Here is a 23,653-nt window from a genome sequence, read left to right on the forward strand (position 1 = left end):
TAAAATGCATAATGAGATGCCTTACTGTGATGACGGGGCTCGTGTTAGGTGCTTTGTCAAAAAGAAGGCAAAACCAAAACTAATTCCCTCTCTCCCTAGACCTTTTCTTATTCGTTCCATCTCTCTGGATCTCTCCGATACAAACATACACATACATAAAGATATTTATTGTATTCTACATCAAGAGGAAGATTTCTGATCGGAATCAATGGCGACCGAGGAGTTAATGTCCGGCGGTGGTCCACGTTACGTACAAATGCAATCGGAGCCGTTGCCGTCGACGACCTCATCCATGCTATCATTCCACCCAATCCCTGAGCCAACTCGGATTTTCGATGAGTTGCCCAAGGCCATAATCGTCTCCGTCTCTCGACCCGACGCCGGCGATATTAGCCCTATGCTTCTATCCTACACCATTGAATTTCAATATAAACAGGCATGATCTCTATTCTATATCACACATTCTTCCAAATTCAACGTTGTTGTTTGAGAATTTTATATATAATAATTGTGTTCTTACTTCAATAAATAGATATATGATGCTTATATATATTGAGTGATTCATCAGAGAATCTGTCTATATTATTTGAGATCGGTCAATGAACAAACCACAGGTATCGAAATTTTCTTTTTCTATGGCAACTCATTTTTAATCTCACTCTCGCTGATAATCTTTGGCAGTTAGTATGATGGATAAATCATATTAGTTTGATTCTTTAATGTTATCTTCAATTTTATCATTTCTTATCTTACCACACGTCCATCTCAATAAAAACATGGTTTTTTTTTTAATGATTTAAATGCCCCAAATACTATGGTTGGTTTAATTGCTGTTAAAGGTGTACTTTGATAGCATAGTAATGTAGGATCACAGTATTGTAGGAGTACTCCACTTAACCATCCTTCTTTAATTTTATAATTAATATTATATCCAATTTCTCTCTCAATTTATAATTAATATTAATATTAATATTATTATTATTTTTGGTATTTATAGATAAACCTAAGTAACAATTATAACAAACCACTGTCGGAAATAGACTCTGCCCATGTGGAGTTAAGGCTGCGTACATGTTACCCTCCCCAGACCGGCAATGGCGGGAGCCTTGTGCATTGGTTTGGCACTTTTTAGATCTTGTGACCATCTCTGGTATTCAAAATGATACGTGTTATAGAGTTCTTGATGGTTGTCCTTCTGCACCAGGATTATGCAATTCTACTTTATTTCTTCCCCTAGTGTTAGAAATTAACTCTTCAACTTCTGGTGCACTAATATATTATTTTTGTTCACTAGTTCAAGTGGCAATTACTGAAGAAAGCTTCACAAGTATTTTATTTACACTTTGCCTTGAAGAAACGTGCATTTATTGAGGAAATTCATGAGAAGCAAGAGCAGGTGAGTTTCAACTGCTGTTAATAAAATTTGATGATTAGTTTATTCTTGCTTCTGACCTTGTAAGCTTGTGGAGATCCAAATTATATTTCTGATATTATATGGCATTATATTGTGGGGGTTTTGATATGCTTTTCATTGAAAATGAATATCTAAGGTAAAAGAATGGCTTCAAAACCTAGGGATAGGAGATCACACAGCAGTTGTCCAAGACGATGAAGAAGCTGATGATGAGACTGTTCCACTCCATCAGGACGAAAGTTCTAAAAACAGGTGAATACTGATCACCTATCACTTGTTAAGTTGGATGGGAAGCACAGAATACACCCTTTCCAGCTATAATTGTTATAGTTCTTACAGGTGGTTTTTTGTTCAGAGATGTTCCATCTAGTGCGGCTCTGCCAATTATTCGGCCTGCTCTTGGAAGGCAGCACTCTATGTCAGACCGAGCAAAGGTAGCAATGCAAGGGTACTTGAATCATTTCCTAGGAAACATGGATATCGTGAACTCCCGAGAGGTATGCTAGGCTCTTCCATTGTAATGAGACTAGTTTTTATTTTTATTTTTTTCTTCCCCTAACAACTCATATGGGTCCGCTTTGATAGGAAAGACTGGAAAACTCGGGTTTTCTTGGTTCACTTTTCTGAGAATTGTTTTCTAGTTTTAGAGAACTAAAAGAATATAAATATTCGTTTGATTAACTATGTTTGGAAAACCCTTTTTTTTTTTTTTTTTTTTTTTTCTCTCTCTCTCTCTCTCTGAAAACTGAGTTGAAAACAGGCCAAGAACTTTTTTATGTTTTCTGAGTTCTTGAGAATTATTTTCAGAAAATTAAATTAAACAGAGCCTCTATTAGGGACTCGGCTGAGTCTCATGTGATTCGAATTGCTACTGATACATTGGTTATATGGAGGACATCGTAGAGTTTGTTACAACTCGGAATATTCACATCGTCGATAAAGAGAACTAGTTCTGAATACTCATAATTTCCACGGAAAGTTACTTGAAGTTTGTTCTTTCTAATGCTACTATATCGATTCTCACTTTGACTCAAATAAAAGCCCTAATCCCAACTACTTGATTGGCTATATGGATCAATCTTCTCTGCCTGATGGGGTGCATTAGCTGTTCTATGTTGCTATGATTTCCACTCTTTTTTTCACTCAATTCTTTCCGTTCTAACTTCCTGAGTGTGTGTGTGTGTGTATATATATATATATATATATATATAATTTTATCTTTAGTTAGTTTGTTATTCGTACATTTTAACTTCTCATTTTAAGCTATATTCATTTTTAGAATGTTATTCTTAACTTCCCAACATATTGTTTCATAAAGCATAGATGGCAATTGGCTTTGTAAAAGTTTCCCTTAACTTGACAGGAATTCTAAGATTACACAGCTCTCCAGAAGCACTTCTTCATTTTGTCTACCTCCCTCAGGGTTTGTGGACAACTTCCTCCTCAAATTGCCTTACGAATGATTCATCCGAAAAAAGGAAACAGTTGTTAGGTATCTGTTAGCATATCAACAATGTTTTTTAAAAGTGGACCATTAAGAATATTAGTGTGTTACTGAATTAAATATAAAAAAAGGTCATACGATGCTGCAAAATAGTATATTGAATTTGTTTTTTTAGTGCTAATTTTTGATACCAATAAATTATGAATCAAAATAATTTATTGAGCAAAGATCTTTGTGATTTTATGTGAGATTCACGTGCTGTAAATTCGTAGCACTTGCATTTCAAATTCAAAGAATGATATGGTTGACCTCAACCCATGATTCGATGTAAATATCACATCAGATTTAGGTTCCGCATGCATGCTGTTTCATATGTTTTTTTGAAACCTGCATGCATGCATGCTGTTTCAGTTTAAGTAATCAGCAATATTATCTTTCTCTAAGATTGTTATACTAGATGCAAGGAGGTCGACAGCCTTATGGATCTCATTTGAAGTGGATGTTTCCGGTGGCAGTCTGTTAATTTACTCCTAATTGATCTTATGCTGGAAGCATTTGATCTTTGTGCTAGGCCTGATCACGGGTTGGATTGGTTCGGTTTGGGGATAAAGATCAAGCCTGACCACGGATTGGCAAAAATTGAAACCGAACCGATCCGTGAGGGCCTTCAATCCGAACCAAACCAATCCGTGAAGTAACGGATCGGATCGGTTCGGTTTCTGCGGATTGGGCTTTGTCAATCTTGTTCATTTTATAAAAAAAAAACATGAATACAAAATCAATGATATTTACAGGGAAAAAGACGAAACATGGTAGCAAGGAAACCCTAAATGAAAAAAAACACAAAGAATCAAAATTTCAGAAAAAGCAAAACACCTCCTCAATCCGACATATGGGTCTATTTTCCAATGAAAAACTTTAACTTTACATCTTGGGAAGGGTTAGGGCAATGGATTCCCTGTCTTGACAAAGGAAAATAAACTGAAGGTCTACTAGCATTGGCCTTAATCGCACTCCAGCGACCTGAGAGATCGGCGGCGTTCACCGAACAAATACGAGAACCCTCCGTGATGGCCTACACAGTGGAGCCCGAAGCCACACAGTTACAGTTCAGCCACGGGATGGCCGTCGGCTGCGGTGTCGTCTTCCAGAATAAGAAGATCCATCACTGTATTATGGTGATTAACAGAAAATATTGATGTTATTTACAAAAAATGTTCAGAGAAGAGGAGAATAAGAAGATCCATGCAAAAAAATTGTGAACTCACCGGAAAAGAGGTAGATCCACTCGAAGAGGTTGCCGTTGCTTCGATACGCGGAGGTCGCCATTGCTTCGAATCTGGTGAACTATGGATTGAGAGGTGATGGATTGAGAGGCGAGAGATTGGGAGGCGAAGAGTGAACAAAAACAGAGGTGAAGAGTGAAGACTGTCACAGAGGCGAAGATAACTAGACTCTAGAGAAGAAGGTGAAGAGAGAAGAGAGTGGAGAGAAGAGGCGAGAGAGGCGCTGCTGAAATGACTAATGAGATGCCAGTGAGAGTAATGAGTTATTTGGGAGTTAGGGTTAGAATAATGAATAAAAAAAAAGAAAGAAAAAAGTAAAAAAAAAAAAGGTAAAAAGTATACAGTATATTCAATATTATATATATATATATATATAATTCACGGTTCGGTTCGGATTGACTAACGGTTCGGTTCGGTTCGGTTAACGGTTCGGATCGGTTTTTTCAGGGGCCAATCCGTTAACTGAACTGCGAATACCGAATTGCAAATTTTTCAAACCATCACCGAACCATGAGATCTGAAAACCGAACCGAACCACACGGATCGGATTGGTTCAGACCGGATTGACGGATTATTTGCTCACCCCTACTTTGTGCAATATGTAGCATTCTGCTTCTCACAGGCTTACCTTTCAGCTTTTCTGGTTTCCTCATTTTGGTGCATTGGTCAACTGTTGGATAGTAACCCCGTCCTAACTATTCAGTTACATCAGTGTACAATTATACATCGTAAGATTTCCAATCAATTGATTGTTTGTGTAGGTTGCTGAATTTTATCTCCTTCCTTCATAACTGTGAATACATGAAGCTGTGTTTGCACCTTATACTTGCCAAAAATTAAATAAAGAAAGATCTTTGCCTCGTTAAAACTGCTCATGGATACATCTTATTAACTCTTTGACACTAACCTTATATCATCCCTATATTTGTTCTTATAACTGTGAACTGTATTGTTTGGCCTTTAATTTACATAACATGCTTTTGAATGAGACTTTTCAGTAAAATTGAATTTTTATACTTTATTTTCATTGCTATACCATAAATTTGGACCTGTCCTTCACAGAGAACATTTCTGTTCTGTAGGTTTGCAAGTTTTTGGAGGTTTCCAAGCTATCATTTTCACCGGAGTATGGCCCTAAGCTAAAAGAAGATTTTGTAATGGTGAAGCATTTACCAAAGATTCAGAGGGATGATGCTACTAGAAAATGTTGTGCATGTCATTGGTCCAGTTGTTGTAATGACAACTGGCAAAAGGTGACATAATCTTATTTGTGAAAATATTTTATATATATACTTGTAATCTTATTGGAGAGAAATTAGTGGTGCTGCCCAAGTGTGTTTCATTTCAAATCATTTATTGCTGCTTAAAACCATCAGAGGACAAATATTGTTCATTTTAGAAGCATGTGCTCTTCAAAGTTTGTCAGTTTAATTTTCCTCCTCTTCTTCTTCCTCCTCCTTACCCTCCCCTTAAGTTGGCTTAAAAGCTTGAGCTGCCTAGAGTAAAACATGGGTTCAAGTATGAGGGCATCTGGTTTATGCAAATATATCAATTGTTAGCTTCATACCTAGTCTACCCCTGCCAGTGCTCTACATTTGTGGCTAATATAGGGCCAATTCTGGAAAAAGACCTAGAAATCAATCTGGATTGTGTAGATTATTACAAGTTCAATCAGTCTTAGGCGAAGTCACTAAGATGGCGTCACCCTCCTCTCACCTTCCAAATTCTTTTGATCCTCTCCAATATGCTTCTAAAAAAGCAATTCTGATCTTTCCCAATTCCAGTGAGCTGCTCTCTCTAGTGGTGCTTCAAGTGTAAATACTGATATTGGTAGTGAACGTTCAGCTTTAATTGTTTCCTAGAGTTGACCCAATAGTTCTCGTGGAGGACGTGGGGGTCGTGACTCGAGGGCAGGCAGTGTTGAGGCAGAGAATCCTCAAAATGTACTCACTGCGGTCTCACTAATCACACTGTGAATTATTGTTGGGATCTTCACGGAAATGGGCTAAAGATCGCTCATCACTAATTCTATAGAGTATGTTGTCACAAGTAAACAAGAATTGTGTATTAGAGTCCCCAAGATTCTTAGGTTACTTAGCTGGGTGGTACTGAAGCCTTCTCTCTTCCCCATTTGAGACTCGCTTGTTGTAAGTTCCTTTCAGTCTCTGGAATTGTCCTTTTTCTGCTTTCATTTCTAAAGCGACAGTGATTTGTGTCCATTTCTATTTAAGAGGATAATCCAATTTTCTTGTATAAATGTTAAAATGCTGGCATTAGCCATATTGAAATGATGAGTGCCATTTGGCAGATACCTGAAGGAGAAGCTATCATCTGGTTGATTGTAGTAACTATCTCAACTTTATCTGGTTAGATAGCGTTCTACTTTGTTACCTAAACGGCTTGTTTGTAGATTAAGCAGCTTCTTTTGGTAGGAGTCATAAAATTAGCAACTTTCATAGATTGACTGATTAAATGTTGAGTAATGATCTCCCTGCATTCAACCCACAAAAGTTTGACAAAAGACAATCATCGGAGTCTGGCAGATAGTTTTTATATGGTACATCAATCAGATCGATTCGGCTTAAGTAGTTCTATATTTTAATTGTTCTTTAGACACTGGCTATAGCAGATTTGTACATACATGCGTACAGATCATGTCATGCATAAAGTAATATCAGTTGCAAATACAGTCCCTCCTGAATACACACAATTTATGTAACAAGAGGGGTATCCCCACCCTTTGCGTGAGACTTATCCCCTCAGAGCACACCTTCATGCCCCAAGCTGTGTGTTGGGTTGGTGCAAGGGGAGTTGAAACAGTGACCTTTAATATCTGATTCTTAATAGTAATTGCATAATTGTTGATGGTGGATTATGAGGGAAAATTTCTATTCTTTTTAAAATTGCCTTAGACGTGACAAGGATTGCATGTCATCTTAATAAATGAAGCATATTACTTTCTGGATTAGAATGGTACCATACAGTTATCAAAGTCTCTCAGACATCAGGATGCATGCCTATGTGTTCATGAAATTTTTGGGAAGGGTGTTTTCTCATTTCTAAGTGCACCAAGAGCATTTCATTTTTATGTGGAATCAATGCAGCTGTTGCATTAGTTTGCAGTACATAGGACCTAAATTAAATTCTGAAAAAAGTATTAAATTTCTCTCTTTATACGTGTCTAGGTCTAATTCACCTGCCAATATTTAGGACTCTTCTTGGCCTTTTAAACAGGGACTTAATTTTATGCAAGCTTTTAATAGTTGATTATAATTTAATTGAACTGTAGTTACTGTAATTCAATTTATTTAAGTTAGCACTAATAAGCTTTAGTTTTGCAATTGAATGATAGATTAAGGTGAATGATGAAATTTAAGATTGGTTTAATGCACCTGTTTGATAACTTTTAGTCACATTCAACGCATACAAGGAAATATATTATAAAATTAGACAAAATGATTCACTAAAACCTTCTCCATGTTTCACCTACATGCTTACAAAACCCTAAACTTTCTAATTGTGTTTATTGTCATTTAGTGTGTTGGGGATTCAAAATTTGTTGCAATTGGAAATTTAGCATCTGGCATGACATTATATGCTGTGGAGCACAAATATTACCATACTTTGGAACCTTTTCACTGAATATTTTCTTTCCAAAGGTTGTACTACTCTATTACCCATGTCTTTATTGTTGCCCTGTACTTGAATTGTGTGCAGGTGTGGGCTGTGTTAAAACCTGGATTCTTGGCCCTGCTAAAAGATCCTTTTGATACCAGTCCTTTAGATATAATTGTTTTTGATGTACTACCAGCCTCCGATGGAAATGGAGAGGGTCGTGTATCATTAGCAAAAGAAATAAAGGATCGTAACCCTTTACGCCATTCATTTAAGGTGAGTAACATATGTACCTTATATTATGTAGAGAATTCACTGCATAGGTTGTTTATTGGTTAATTAACATTTTAATTTGGCAGATAAGATTTACCATATTTTAGTTAACTAGTCATGAATGCGTTACTTTTTTCCTAACTATATAGATTTGCATTTGTAGTAAATAAAGGCTGATATCTAATTCATGTAACAGATGTAGGCTGTCTAGGTGCTACTGTTATTGTTGACCAAACTTAAATATTGGTAACTTTCCACTATAAAGTTTGAGTTTGAATAAGCATATAAATAAGGAAAAACAGACTCAGACTGCAAGGAAAAATGTGTTGAACAAATCATCATAAAGCACTGGTTCTGACCATCTGAGAGGGAATTCAGATTCATATATTTCTGTTGGTTATTTGCACCTCGGCATCTTCTTGTAGAGGTAAAGGGATGGTTTTCTAAACAAAAATTTCTACATGACAACTTCGATTCCCACTTGGAAGTACCAAGTAGTATCAAATTATTTCTTGATTTATTTTGAAGTTCTCAGAAACAACGTGAAGAACTCCAGCTTGCTCCTGTTACTAGATTTAGAAGTACTTATAATTTCCAATTCAAGATAAGAAGTTATGATAGCCTATGTAAGCTAAATAGAGCTTTGCTAATTTGTCCAAGCACGATTTATAATCTAGGAATTTCTATAACCATAGTTTACAAACAAAGGGACTAAATTACTAGTGACTGAAGAATTCTTACAAAATATGAAATGATTATTGCCCTTGATACCTCTTCATGTGTGATGGTGGAAGGTGTTATATCTAATTTAAAAGTACCTCGGGAAAGTTCATCTTCTAACAAATAATGGGAAGTCATAACAGGTGTCTTGTGGAACCCGGAGCATAAGGTTAAGAACTAAGAGTAATGTTAAAATTAAAGACTGGGTTGCAGCAATCAATGATGCTGGTCTTCAGCCGCCTGAGGGCTGGTGTCATCCTCATCGCTTTGGCTCTTTTGCTCCTCCGCGAGGTTTAACTGAAGATGGTAGTCAGGCTCAGTGGTTTGTAGATGGTCGAGCAGCATTTGAAGCTATAGCTTTGGCAATTGAGGAAGCAAAATCAGAGGTCTAATTATTCCAGTTTTTGCATAGTCAGAAGTCTAGTCCATATTGATTATTTAACGTTAATTTAAAGAAATTGTTGGATGATTGAATTTTTGATGCAGATATTTATTTGTGGCTGGTGGCTTTGCCCAGAACTTTATCTGCGACGTCCTTTTGATGGTCACGCATCCTCTCGGCTGGATGCTTTACTGGAAGCAAAAGCCAAAAAAGGTGTTCAGGTACTATTTGTTTCATAGTTATTTGTTATTTTTTATGATGTATTATTTCATCCGAATTGATTAAACCACTGTTTGTGATATACTTGTCTTTGGTTTTCAAAATCATTTTGGGCAAATTACACTAACCTCTCCTCTACTTCATCAAAATTACACACGGTTCCTTTTGATTTTTAAAAAGATCAATTACATCTCTCTTATCAAAAAAAAAAAAAAAAATTACATCTCTCTTAGTTGATACACTTGTAACACAATGTCAATAATGGTCAACGCCACTGATATCATCAAATTAAAATTTTAAAAGATAATTTTGGCCTTGGAAGACATGGTTGCCCTCTCATTAACTTCTAAATTTTTTCTTGCCACTCTCTATAAAATACACTCTCTTTCTCTAGACTATTCCCTCTAAAATTTTATTGCTATCTAAGCGCTCCCACACAAGACCGCTCTCTCTCTCTTTCTCTCTTTCTGGTTTTCCTTTTTATCACTGCTTCAAACCCCTCAAACTAGCAATGTCTAGATGCCGATCAATTGAAATTGAGCTATGCAAAGAGAGTCCATTTGGATTTAAACCAGAAATGAGAATGGATCCCTTGAGAAAATCAAACAATCTAATCCAATGACTCGTACCCATGAACTTATCTGTAGCACCAGTACGACAAGGACCAGGCTGAAGACATCAGAAATCTTAGAATTGCTCTTCTTGGAGATTTGAAAATGAACCACTCACACCCAAAAATAAAATATTTTCTTCAGTTGGAAGGAAAAAAAAATCACAAATTCAATCAATTTTTTCCAAATATTGAATTCGCTGCCTTATATCTAAGAAAGGTTTGAATTGGAAGTGATGAAAAATTTTAAATTTCATTTGTATAATTGCAATATTCACTTATATATGCATATACACGCACATATATATAGATATATCTGGATATATGTATTGGTAACATTTATAAAAGAATTTTCATGGGTTTTATGTGGTGGATTATAGTTATGATTTAAAGAAGGTGACAGAGATACTGCTTGTGTTGGCTAAGAAGTAGGGATACTTCTACGAGAGCGACTTACCCATATTGGATTCGTGTGAGATACCGATACTTCTCGGATACTCGAGGATATGTGTCCGATACTCCTTAAACGTGTCCATTATTTTAAAATATATTTTTTAATTTCTAACACGTATCCGATACTTCTCAGATACTTCAATTGCGTATCCAATACTTCTCAGATACTTTGATTGCGTTTCCAATACTTCTCAAATATTTCATAACACATTTTTAACAAGTTTGCAATATTAAAATGTAACTTTTTCAACAATAATAACATAGGGTAATTGTTAAGAAAAGTTCAAAATTTATTAAATGATGACTATGGGTGCTTGTTTTATGTGTTGTGAAACAAACTCTTTTGTTATATTAATGATTGCATTTAGATTCATAATATTACAAGAAATTGATTTTAAAATATATTTTTTGTATATAAAAAATGAATTTATGATTATTATTTTTTTGCCGTATCCTGCAGTACACGTATTTTATTTTATTTTATTTTTGAAATTTGCACTATCGCCGTGCCCGTATCGTATCGTATCTGCACCCTGTATTCATATCCGTGCTTTCTAGGTTGGCAACAATGGGGAAGATGAGGGGCATGGAAAGTCCTACAACGCAGAGAAGGAGATGATAGAAGTACAGTGTCTCTTTCTCCTATATATATATATGAGAGAGAGAGCACAATCTCTATATGTAATATATTTAAACTATGATTTTGGTTAAAGTAAATAAATTTTGCAAGGTTAATATGGTAAATTTGCATGTTCTCTTAACGAATTTTAAACGCAGTCTCTGACGGGAGGACTGTTATTTTCAAAAATTGTAGGGAACTGTGTCTTATTATGACTAACTAGAGGGGATTTCAGTTTAATTTGCCTAGTAAGTTCCTTGATTAAAAAGAAAAACTTTCACTTTGTTGATAAATAGCAAGGTTTTCCGGTGCAATGAATTATTGCAAATAATTTCCTCTCAAATTTAACTCAACACAGCTAAATAAAGCCTTTTTCTAACTATTTGGAATGACCTACATGAATTATGTTCATAACTATTTAAGATCATAATCTCAATTCAACACGTGCTATCACAAATCTTTCTAGCTATCTTAAACCATGTCAGTTTTGGTCTTCCTTTTCCCCTGCATTGCCCTCTAAGAAGCACGGACACGGATACGACATGACACGGACACGGCGACACGGCAAATCCTAAAAAATTAGGACACGGATACGGTGGGGACACGGCGAATAATATATAAATATTTTTTTATACATGTGATGTAGTACTTTAAAATTAAGTGTTTTACTATTTTTCATCAACCTCACAATGAAAAAAATACACGAGTCATAACTAATGAACTATAAGAGAACAATGTCACTAAATCATAAACCAAATAAAAAACAAGACATTAGAATGATAACTTGTATCATTTAATCGTCGTTGCAACTTTACTCCAAATACAATAGCATAGTCATAACATTTGTGATTGTTTAACCATAGTTACAGCAGTCAGCAAAGAAAGCGGTAAGCACAGTAGTCAGCAAAAGAAAGAACAGCAGTGAACAACTCATCAAAGAAAGAATGAAATAAATTCATATGTGTTTACAAGTCAGTAAGTCACAGACTCTTCGACTTTTACTTATCAAAAAAAAAAAAGTCACAGACTCACAGCAGCTGAAATTAAATCAAGAATTAATTCATATTTCATCACAAGTCACATGCGACAGCTGAAATTATATCAAGAATGAAGAAGAGGAAAACAAATTCATCAACAAAAGATGAAAATGAAAAAAAAAAAAAAAAGAAGACACGCTTGTTGGACCCCCAAAATAGGACACACTGCAATGGCGTGTTCGCACCGTGTCCAAAAATAAAAATAAAAAATGAAAAATTCTAGACACGGATTTTGGCGTGTCCGACACGTGTCGGGGCATGTCTGTGTCTGACCCATTTTAGGCGTGTCTGTGCTTCCTAGATTGCCCTCAATAAGGATCACTTCTACTTTTTCTAAACAGTGCAGTTATTGACCTTTGTTGCACAAAGTTCAAATCATTTTATTCGCTTTCCTCTCACTTTATCTCCAATAAGTACTACTTCACCTTTCTAACAAATTTATTCATTTATAATTCTTTTCTTTTTGTCTTGCCACATATCCATCTTAGTATTTGAATTCATGTCATACTCATTTAATGATCTGTTAATTACCCAACATTGTGTCTTGTATATTATGGCTAGTGTAGTAGCTTATAAAATTTACCTTTAAATTCTGAAGTTATACTCTGATCAGGCAATCAGATGATTACATACTTGAAACATTCTTCCAACCCATCCTGCTTTAATTATATTGTTAACGCCATTGCAATCTCTCTTTCTTTTTGCATAACAAGCCTATAGAATGAAAATATTTGCCTTTTGACATCTCTTGATTCTCGATCTTCACTATATTCACACTTTTATCTTTGGTTTTACTAAATTTTAGATGGTATATTTTTTGTTTAGATCCTATGCTTATATATATATATATATATATATATATATATATAATTTTAATACTTTCAATTTCAAGATCTTTAAATCTTGATTTTTACTTGGATCCTTCACTTCAGCAGACGTATTTATCTTGTGCTACTTACCATGTGCATGGACTCTAGAGTGAACTCTTAAGAATAAAATGGTTAAAATTGTATGCTACCAAATCACTGATTATTCATGTAGCATCATGAAATTCACATAGGAAAGCCAGCAGTAGTTTAGATCCTATGCTTATATATATATATATAATTTTAAAGATCTTGAAATTGAAAGTACTAAAATTATATATATATATATAATCAGTGATTTCATGATGCTACATGAATAATCAGTGATTTGGTAGCATACTATTTTTAACCATTTTATTCTTAAGAGTTCACTCTAGAGTCCATGCACATGGTATGTAGCACAAGAGAAATACGCCTGCTGAAGTGAAGGATCCAACTAAAAATCAAGTTTTAAAGATCTTGAAATTGAAAGTACTATATATAATTTTAGTACTTTCAATTTCAAGATCTTTAAAACTTGATTTTTAGTTGGATCCTTCACTTCAGCAGGCGTATTTCTCTTGTGCTACATACCATGTGCATGGACTCTAGAGTGAACTCTTAAGAATAAAATGGTTAAAAATAGTACTTTTAGTACTTTCAATTTCAAGATCTTTAAAACTTGATTTTTAGTTGGATCCTTCACTTCAGCAGGCGTATTTCTCTTGTGCTACATAATTTTAGTACTTTCAATTTCAAGATCTTTAAAACTTGATTTTTAGTTGGATCCTTCACTTCAGCAGGCGTATTTCTCTTGTGCTACATACCATGTGCATGGACTCTAGAGTGAACTCTTAAGAATAAAATGGTTAAAAATAGTAATTTTAGTACTTTCAATTTCAAGATCTTTAAAACTTGATTTTTAGTTGGATCCTTCACTTCAGCAGGCGTATTTCTCTTGTGCTACATACCATGTGCATGGACTCTAGAGTGAACTATTAAGAATAAAATGGTTAAAAATAGTATGCTACCAAATCACTGATTATTCATGTAGCATCATGAAATTCACATTGGAAAGCCATCGGTAGTTGTCAACTGCATAACAAATTCCTAATTCATCTGTCAGATAGCAAAACAATCTCCTATGCTTTTGATTTTGTGCCGTGTTTTTTACTGGAAATATAAACAATTTTGCTATATGAGCTGTAACAATTTGCCACTAAGTATTATGACAAGCTCGTTTCTTACCTCCCCTTTTGCCTGATTATTCTTATTTTCTAATTTTCAAAGAAATCAGAGATTTTTTAATTTTTTTGTTAGTTTCATAGACGAAATATTTCGAGATTCAGTGTGTTTTAACTCTTTCGGCCTTTATTCTTACTGTTTTCGTTTTTTGAAACTTATACGGAACCACTTCAAGTTTGTTGATTTGGTTTATCTTATATTGCAGATTTACATTCTTCTATACAAGGAGGTTGCTATTGCCCTGAAAATAAACAGTGTCTATAGTAAGAGAAAGCTTCTTCACATTCACGAGAATGTCAGAGTACTGCGTTCTCCCGACCATTTCTCAAGTGGTGTCTATCTATGGTACTTAGTTCTCACATGGGAAACTGTCTTGGAGTTTGTATTTTCTTTTATTTTTCTGTTTTATTTTATTTTATTTTATTTTGTGTAGTTTGGTACTTAGTTGATGGCATAAATATATTCTTGGTTACATACAGGTCCCACCATGAAAAAATTGTCATTGTCGATCACCAGATTTGCTTTATTGGAGGACTTGATCTATGCTTTGGTCGTTATGACTCACTTGAACACAAAGTGGGTGATTGCCCTCCTCAGATATGGCCTGGAAAGGACTACTATAACCCAAGGTGTTTTCTTGCTTGTCTCTATATTTATCCTGATTCAGTTAGTTAAATAGTTAGGGATTAGAAGATATAAAATGATTGTATTTCCTGTTGTTACTGTTTAACATTTTGTGATTTCAACTGTGTTCCATCTCAATTTGTATAGCTGATAGACTTAGTTTTATCATTGAAGTTGTACTGAAAATTGCTTCAGACAACAAACTTTTAGGGGAGAACTTTAGTATTGTTGCACTTGCTGGAATAAAGTGACATAATCAATATCATTTTGTTGACGGGGATTGTTACTAGGTTGGTTGAGATCGATAGTCATTAAAAAAGAGATGAGATTGATGCACCATTGATTGATGCGGAATGATATGAATATTTTGTCTGTGCTTGATGCTGATCAGATGATTTAGGTCATTTTTTCCTTTATACAACTCCTACATCCCTAGAGGGACTTACACCATACACCTCACCCTCTTCGGAGGTGGCAGGAGATACCACTCGAGCTTAGAGTTGGTGCTCATTTATTTTATTTTTATTTTTATGTACTTTTTTCCCCCTTCAAATAAACTATTTGCTAGCCTTGCAGTTTGTGTACGCTAAAATTCTTTTCTTTAATACAAATTGGTTAAAGATTTTTAGTTTCGTTTTCAGGGAATCAGAACCAAATTCTTGGGAAGACACAATGAAAGATGAGTTGGATCGTGGGAAATATCCTCGTATGCCATGGCATGACGTTCAGTGTGCTCTTTGGGGACCACCTTGTCGTGATGTTGCTAGGCACTTTGTTCAGCGCTGGAACTATGCAAAGGTTTTTTTTAATTTTTTTTACAAATGGGTAGTACGTCTCCTCTGAATAATTTGATACATTTTGATACTTAATATACCTATGCATTCTTTCAGAGAAATAAAGCTCCAAATGAGCAAGCAATTCCACTACTTATGCCTCAACACCACATGGTTATCCCACATTACATGGGAAGAAGCAGAGAGATGGATGTTGAAAGTGAGAAAGTAGGAGAGAATTGTAGAGACATCAAAAGACAAGATTCGTTTTCCTCTCCATCATCTTTTCAAGATATTCCACTGCTTATGCCTCAAGTGGCTGACGGGGTAGATGCTTCCAGTGGAGACTCAAAATTAAATGGCCTGGACAAGTCTCATGACTTCCATGATCCGACAGGCAAGGGAAGCAGAAGTCCATTCTCTTTCCGGAAGTCCAAAATTGAATTTTTAGTTCCAGATATGCCAATGAAAGGTTTTGTCGATGACCTTGATAGTATGCATCATCGGCGATCATTGTCTTCAGATTTAGTTGTGCAGCCTGGTGTGAAAACTGCGGATGGAGAATGGTGGGAGACACAGGAGCGGGGTGATCTGGTTGTTTCTGCTGATGAAACTGGACAAGTTGGTCCTCGTGTTCCATGCCGTTGTCAGGTGGGTGCAACTTGAAGTGGGCTTATATTTCTCGAGTTTTTTACAGTATCATGTGCACCCTGGGTATATATCGTGTACCTATCTTGCAGTTTTGATCTGCATTGTTTATCTTCCTTTTATATAAATTCTGTAATTCAAACCAGCTGAAAAGAAAAAGAATCGCTTGATTACTCAGTTCATTCAACTCAACAATCCTTAACTGGATGTTATTTTAATTAGGTCTAGACAGTATCTTTAAAGCTTTAAAGTGATTGATTTTGAAGATTGTATAAATTACTATTTCAGTGAGATTGGGCGGTGCATATCAGAAACCATTGTGGAGGTTTCTTTTATTTACTCAAATCTCAGTTTGGAATTTCCACGACATGATAGTTATCCACCAGAAAAAGGCATCATGGGTGGACTTTTGGAAGTAGATTGCATCTATGCAATGATGTTAGGTTTCTTTTGACCCATTTCTTTGTCCAGACAATGTTGTTGATATAAATTGGTACAACCACAGTTAAGTTGCATATAATACATAAACTGTTTGTGAATATATTGATGTTGCTTTTCTCCCTGCATTCACTCTTGCAGACATTGATACCCTTGTCATTGTCCTAGAACTCATCTCTGAGACATAAGCTACAATTTGCTAATTTCCTTGCATCCTCACAGTTTTTGAAGAATTCAGATAAATATATATGTAGTGTTTAATATTTAATATCTTTATGAGTTCACTTAGTCCCTGATACCCTTAATATTGTATGATGTCTAGTTTTTTCAGTTGCAAGGATTTTGTAACAACTTCACAAACTGTTAAGAGTTGTACAGATTGTCTGCTGTTATTTTCATGTTCTTGTACTGTATTCAGTAAATTTACTTGTCCTAGTTTTTTTTTTTTGGGTAAATAAATTTACTTGTCCCAGTTCCAGATCTGCATAACATATAATTAATGCAATACAACTGGCAACTTCCAATACTTTTTATTTTATATGATCTTGAGTTCATGTACTCTATCATCATCGATGATTTCTCTCATTTTCAGATTATAAGGAGTGTCAGTCAATGGTCCGCTGGAACGAGCCAAAATGAAGAAAGCATTCACAATGCTTATTGTTCTCTTATTGAGAAAGCAGAACACTTCGTCTATATTGAGGTATATATTGAAAGTTTCGATCTTTAAATTAGGATTGATTTTTTTTTATGTTAAAATCAAATGGTGAAAACAAAATATGAAGTCCAAGAACTCCAAAACAATGCAATGATACTGTCTTGTATGTAAACGGCTCTTTCTTTTAAGCTTTGCCCACTCTAGCTACACTTCCTACTATATTTCAATAATTGTAAAAGGCAACAACTGTTCTATTACCACTGGGCCACCAGCCCGGATGGTATAATCTGTCCTCCCTGAAGGGGAGGTTGAGAGTTTGTGCCCTGCTAGGGGCGTGTTGTGGGTATTTTTGCCTTTATCTTCCGGGAAGAAAAAAAACAACTTTTCAGTATTTTAATCAGTTATATTATGTTAACTTTTTCTCCTTGATCATGTGGAATTGAACAGATTGGCCTTAGTAAAGATAAGGGAAACAAGTGTCTAGCATCTTTCCTTAGAAGCATAATACATGGTCAGATGCTTTTACTAGTTTTAGAATCCAGATTATTATCAACTAAAGTTTCATTTCATGTACATAATATTATGAAATTTTTTGAAGGGAATTTCTCCAAAAAAATTAAAAAATTGTCAAAAACATAAGATCTTGCATGTCCAGTCTAAATTCAAAATTTCATTGAAAGCTCTCCATGGCATTTATTTCTTTCTTCAAGAGCTATAAACTCAAGTATCTTAAAAGAGTCAATTTTGTGGAAGCAAAGTTGCTTCCTGAAATGCTTTGGCTATTTCAAAGTAGATAGTTGATTGCAAATTTTGATCTTCTGTCATGTATTTGCATTGTAAATTTGTACAGGAAAGAAAAGAAGTCTTTGTATTTTGCATTACAGTATATTGAATTACAAAAGATGAGATTAATTTAAAGCCAAACTAAAAGAAGAAAAGATAAAGTTACCCCTTACAAATATAGAAAAGTACATAAAAATACAATTCTCTTAACAGCTTCAGCATATGAACAGTTGATTATAGACTTATTATAGTTAACTGCAGATGCTTGATCTTCTATCACATATTTCCTTGAACACTTGAAATATCACAGTTGTAGTCATGGATATTATCTTAGATAGAGTTCTGATAGCTTAAATCTTTTGTCATCCAATTTACGTAGTTATGCTAAGTTCCCTCGTCTGGGAAAATTCTGTTTTGAATTATACCACCATATGAAGGGAAAATGGAACATCTTTCAAGGGGTTATTTCTACTATATGTGGGATTATAATGAGAAAAATATTTTCCGCTAGTAACTGTTGACTCTCTCTCTCTCTCTCTCTCTCACGTACTATTAATTGATTTTTTTTGGCAATCATGGTGGAGATATTTTGATCATACCTTTTCCTTTGAAAACAGTAAAGCAAGAAATCAGTTCACTCAAAGTTCCATTCAGCTACAATGTTTTGCCATTTAAGTTCTATGTGGTGCCATTTTTATTGTTAAATTGTTTACCAGTGTCTTTTTTCAATACGTCAACCAGCATTCTCTGATCTTGCCCTCATACCTTCATCCTAAATAAGCTCACTTGGAAGTTACTGAATTTTTCACCTATGGGCAAAGAGGCCTTTCAGATTTAATCTTGAATATGTGCACTGACACTTCCTTTTGTTTCTAAATCTTGGACACATGGACTGCAAACTGAGGATTGAGTGAATAGCTCATTTTTCCTTGGCAAGTTTGTTTCTCTTTTGTGCTATATATTTTTATTTTTGTATTTCCTTCTTTTTTTTTTTTTCTCTTTTTCTTTAATCTTTATTCCTTCTTCTCTTTGGAAACCATTGGTGCAAAAAGGTAAAAATCTTGGTTTGCCAAGCACGAGAATGCAAGTTTAGGTATGAGGGCAGTTACCTTATTTAAATAATATCAAAAGAGGGAGAAACGCCAACAAAAGATGATGATGATAATAATTACTACAAGTCTACAACTACAATCATACCCATGTAAACTTTGCAAAAGATACATGAGAAATTTTCTTTTCATAGTTTTATGTAGTTTGTGATGTTTGATTGTTTAAATTTGCCTCAATATTTGGGTGGTTTCTATTCAAGGAAGCTTTGCAAAGGTCCTGATTAGCTGATTATGTTTCTGACAATTCCATTTTTATGCATGGACAACTCGTTCCAGAATCAGTTTTTCATCTCAGGTCTTTCGGGAGATGAGATAATACGAAATAGAGTGTTAGAAGCATTATATAGGCGTATCATGCGAGCATACAATGAGAAGAAGTGTTTCAGGGTTATTATTGTTATACCACTTTTACCAGGCTTCCAGGTATTTTTAATTGATTTTATTCTTCAATTTTGAATGTAGATGTATACATTGTATTGAATTTTAAACTAAACAGGGAGGTGTGGATGATGGTGGCGCGGCATCTGTAAGAGCCATTATGCATTGGCAATATCGAACAATATGCAGAGGACATAATTCAATATTGCATAATCTTTATGATCTTCTTGGTCCTAAGATGCATGATTACATATCTTTCTATGGTCTCAGAGCGTATGGTAGACTTTCTGATGGTGGTCCTGTGGCCTCCAGTCAGGTAATGTCTTCGACGATCCCTTTGCAGCATATTGCTTATACGCATCTATGTATCTTTCTTTTCATGGATCAATTATGATATTTATTTGTAAGCGCCTCTTTATATTGTGTGCACAAGTTTTGGCTTGTACGACATCTATATATCTTATATTCATATGCATATTCCTTTTGTTTCTCCAGGTTTATGTACATAGCAAGGTCATGATCATTGATGACTGTACAACCTTGATTGGATCCGCTAATATTAATGACAGGAGTTTGCTTGGATCAAGAGATTCTGAGGTATTTTCTTTTACTCTATCCCTTCCATTGTAATTTTATATTCTTCAGCCAGCAATTATAAATCTCAAAAGTAGGTATCATTTGATAAATCTCTCTCTCTCTCTCTCTCTCTCTCTCTCTCTCTCCCTTCTTGCTGTTGAATCTCTGAATTTGACTTGACTCTTGTGAAAGGAGTAATATTTTTTTTTTATTTTTTTTATTTTTATTTTTTATTTTTGTGATTTGGATATAATATTATTAGTTTTAAATTTCCCATCCATGAATTCTCTTTGTTCTGTTCTCTTTTTATTTTATTTTTAAAAAGTCTGTTTTCTGTTCTTTCTTTCTTGGGTTAATTTCACAAAGCCCCCCTGTACCATAAAGAAATGACTTTTTACATCCCTGTACTAACAAATAACCCCCTTAACTAACAAAACTAATCATACCAGGCAATTAATTACAGAACTGTCAATTACACGGTTAAATGACGACAGTGCCTTCGCTTTGTGAATATTAAGAAAATTTATAGAATCATCTGATACAATACAGTTTTTTTTTTTTTTTTTTTTTTTTTTAAAACCTTTTTTTGGTTTGATTTTTTAATAAAACAATATGAATTGAACTCCCAATTCACCCTTCTGCTTCACTTTCAGATGCCATCTGTTCCGTCCCAACACTTTTACTACTGCGTTAGGCTTTGGCAACCTACATACTGTTAGATTGCGTAATTTCAGCTGATGATATTCAGTCTTTTAGTGTTATTTATATAGGATGTCCTTTTTAAGATATTGAGTATTTAAGTGTAATTTATATATGATCTTTTCAATTGTAGAAAAAATTCATATTCTTGATGTCATGGTTCAAGTGAACAATGAGTACAGTTGTATTGTTAGACAAATTAGGCTTTGGCAACCTACATACTGTTAGATTGCGTAAGTTCAGCTGATGATATTCAGTCTTTAAGTGTTATTTATATAGGATGTCCTTTTTAAGATATTGAGTATTTAAGTGTTATTTATATATGATCTTTTCAATTGTAGAAAAATTTCACATTGTTGATGTCATGGTTCAAGTGAACAATGAGTACAGTTGTATTGTTAGACAAATTATGCTGTGATAATACTAATTAAAACTATAAATTTGATTCTTTGTTTTTGAGATTGATGCAATTTTGACCCTAATATAGAATTTCATTGTTACTGCTGACTTTCTGAATATTCCCCACTATCTTACAATCACAATAGTGATTAGAAGTTATATATTTTATTCTATAGGTTGATTGTCTGTTCTATGTGCAAATCTTTCACATTTTCTGTTGCAGCTTCCCCTTGGTTGTCACAAAACTATTGTTGTTTCAGATTGGTGTACTTATTGAAGACAAACAATTTGTTGATTCGTGCATGGGAGGAAAGCCATGGAAGGCTGGAAATTTTTCTTTGACTCTTCGCCTTTCTCTATGGTCGGAACACCTAGGTCTTCGTTCTGGGGAGGTCCTTCAATCTACTAGTTACTTGAACGCAATTTTATTTATTTATATATTTATTTAAGTTTCAATTATGCTTACACATCTAAAGCTCTGTCAAACAACTCCAGTTGTGGAAGAGATGGCTGGAAAAAGGAGCAATGAAACAGAGTGAATTTAATTTTGGCTAACACTGTATTCTTTTTCTTTTTTGATTGCAGATTTATCGAGTAAATGATCCAGTGGTTGATTCAACCTACAGAGATATATGGATGGCAACTGCAAAGGTAAAGATGAAAATTTTGTTTTTATTAAGTTGAAGACTTGCACGTATGACTATTCTTATCATTTTCTTGATAAGAAATCCAGGCTTCTTGAGAATTTATATGAAGAGAATAACTTTTATCTTTTGTATTTTTCTGCATTATTTCCTTTTTCTTCTTTTATATTTGGGGAGTGAGGCAGGGGGATATTGTACAACGAGTCATGATAAGGAAGAGTGACGTGGTCCTTATGAAGGGCAATCTAGCTTGGAAAAGTGGAAGACCAAAACTAATGCGTTGAGATATGATAGATATGATAGTGTGTGGTTTGATTGAGCTTATGACCTTCAATAGAGTGGAATGGTGAAACAGTATTTATGTAGCCGACTCCAAAGAGTTGGGCAAAAGCTTTGTTGAGTTGGGTGGAGGTTGAAGTTGATTAGGATGTAGGTTTAATATCTAATTATTGTCTACAACAGATTTAGGTTCTTTTCTCCTTTTTTCCCCTTGAGGCATGAAATCTGCTGAAGTGTGAAAATATGGATTATGATCGCATGGATTTTGTGTTGAAGGTTTCTGCATTTATCTTTTGCTTTCATATCCATCTCCAACAAAACCAAGTGTTGATGTTTTCTTTTATCCACAGACAAATACCATGATCTACCAAGATGTCTTCTCTTGCTTCCCTAATGATCTTACACATTCCAGGTATGACTTGGCTGCTATATTCCTGTCATTTTTGTTTGTGTGTGTCCATGTTTCTAACATGTAAACATTCCTATAATCACATTCAGAGCTTCACTCAGACAATGCGTGGCCGAGTGGAAGGAAAAACTTGGTCACACCACCATTGATTTAGGAATTGCCCCTGAGAAGCTAGAATCATATCAAGATGGAGATATCAAGGTCACTGATCCAATTGAGAGATTAGAGTCAGTGAGGGGGCATCTTGTTTCTTTCCCTCTGGATTTCATGTGCAAAGAAGATTTAAGACCTGTTTTCAATGAAAGCGAGTATTATGCATCACAAGTTTTTCACTAAATATAATCTTATGCCGTGACAGAAGGTTAAGTAGTGCATAAAGTGACAGTGCTGAGTTACACCTGTTTTACTTTAGCACCCCTGATGTTGTATTTTAATTTACACACACACACACACACGTAGAGAGAGAGAGAGAGAGAGAGAGAGAGAGAGAGAGAGAGAGAGAGATTAATTCTTACAAGAATTGGTAAATGTCCACTGCTCCCCTGAAATTATTTTTCTTACCTCAAAACACAGCTAGGCTTTTTAGTTTTTTCTGCCGAAGCTGTTGTATCCATTGGTTTCTGGGATAGAAATAGTTCTCAATAAAATTTTGGAAATTTCCTTGGAATAAGTGGATATCCCTGCCCACTTGGGCTTCATGTAATTTTGATCGACCACTGACAAGTCATTGATCATTTTTTTATTATATATATATATTTTTAACAGTTTCCTTCTTTTTTCAATTGGTGTTTCTTCTTAATTGTATACGTCCAGGTGGTCTTCAAATTTTATTTGCATGTTACCATATTGTAAGAGAAGAGAGACTTAAACTATATATATATATATATATATATGAATGTGTGTGTGTGTGTGTGTGTTTTCTTCATTTCTTTTAGCTTACGCAGAACTGGACGCCCCAGTTTTACGGGTTTAGAATGCAACAAGTAACATCTGGGTTGCTTGAAGGCTGGGGATGACATTCTTGTATGTTTTAATAGGTAGTCGGGAATGTAAAATGATATTAATTGATCTCAT

General features: G+C 34.7%; 1 protein-coding gene across 1 annotated transcript; it reads left to right on the top strand.

The window, feature by feature from the left end:
- The first annotated feature begins 3 nt into the window (after nt 1–3).
- LOC132275319 (phospholipase D zeta 1) lies at nt 4–23,361 on the top strand. The gene is made up of 20 exons (XM_059776782.1): nt 4–436; nt 1,295–1,396; nt 1,551–1,666; nt 1,770–1,911; nt 5,227–5,397; nt 7,862–8,035; nt 8,896–9,138; nt 9,239–9,355; nt 14,368–14,507; nt 14,642–14,791; nt 15,428–15,584; nt 15,677–16,210; nt 17,238–17,348; nt 19,472–19,618; nt 19,692–19,889; nt 20,069–20,170; nt 21,508–21,639; nt 21,833–21,898; nt 22,521–22,582; nt 22,669–23,361. Exons 1-20 carry the CDS (start codon nt 209–211, stop codon nt 22,913–22,915), a joined length of 3,339 nt encoding a protein of 1,112 aa, XP_059632765.1. The 5' UTR covers nt 4–208; the 3' UTR covers nt 22,916–23,361.
- Nucleotides 23,362–23,653: the final 292 nt, after the last annotated feature.

Source organism: Cornus florida, unplaced genomic scaffold (genome assembly GCF_030987335.1).
Source record: "Cornus florida cultivar Cherokee Brave unplaced genomic scaffold, ASM3098733v1 CherokeeBrave_3.0.0_Hap2_Chr09, whole genome shotgun sequence".
In the NCBI taxonomy this organism is placed as follows: domain Eukaryota; kingdom Viridiplantae; phylum Streptophyta; class Magnoliopsida; order Cornales; family Cornaceae; genus Cornus; species Cornus florida.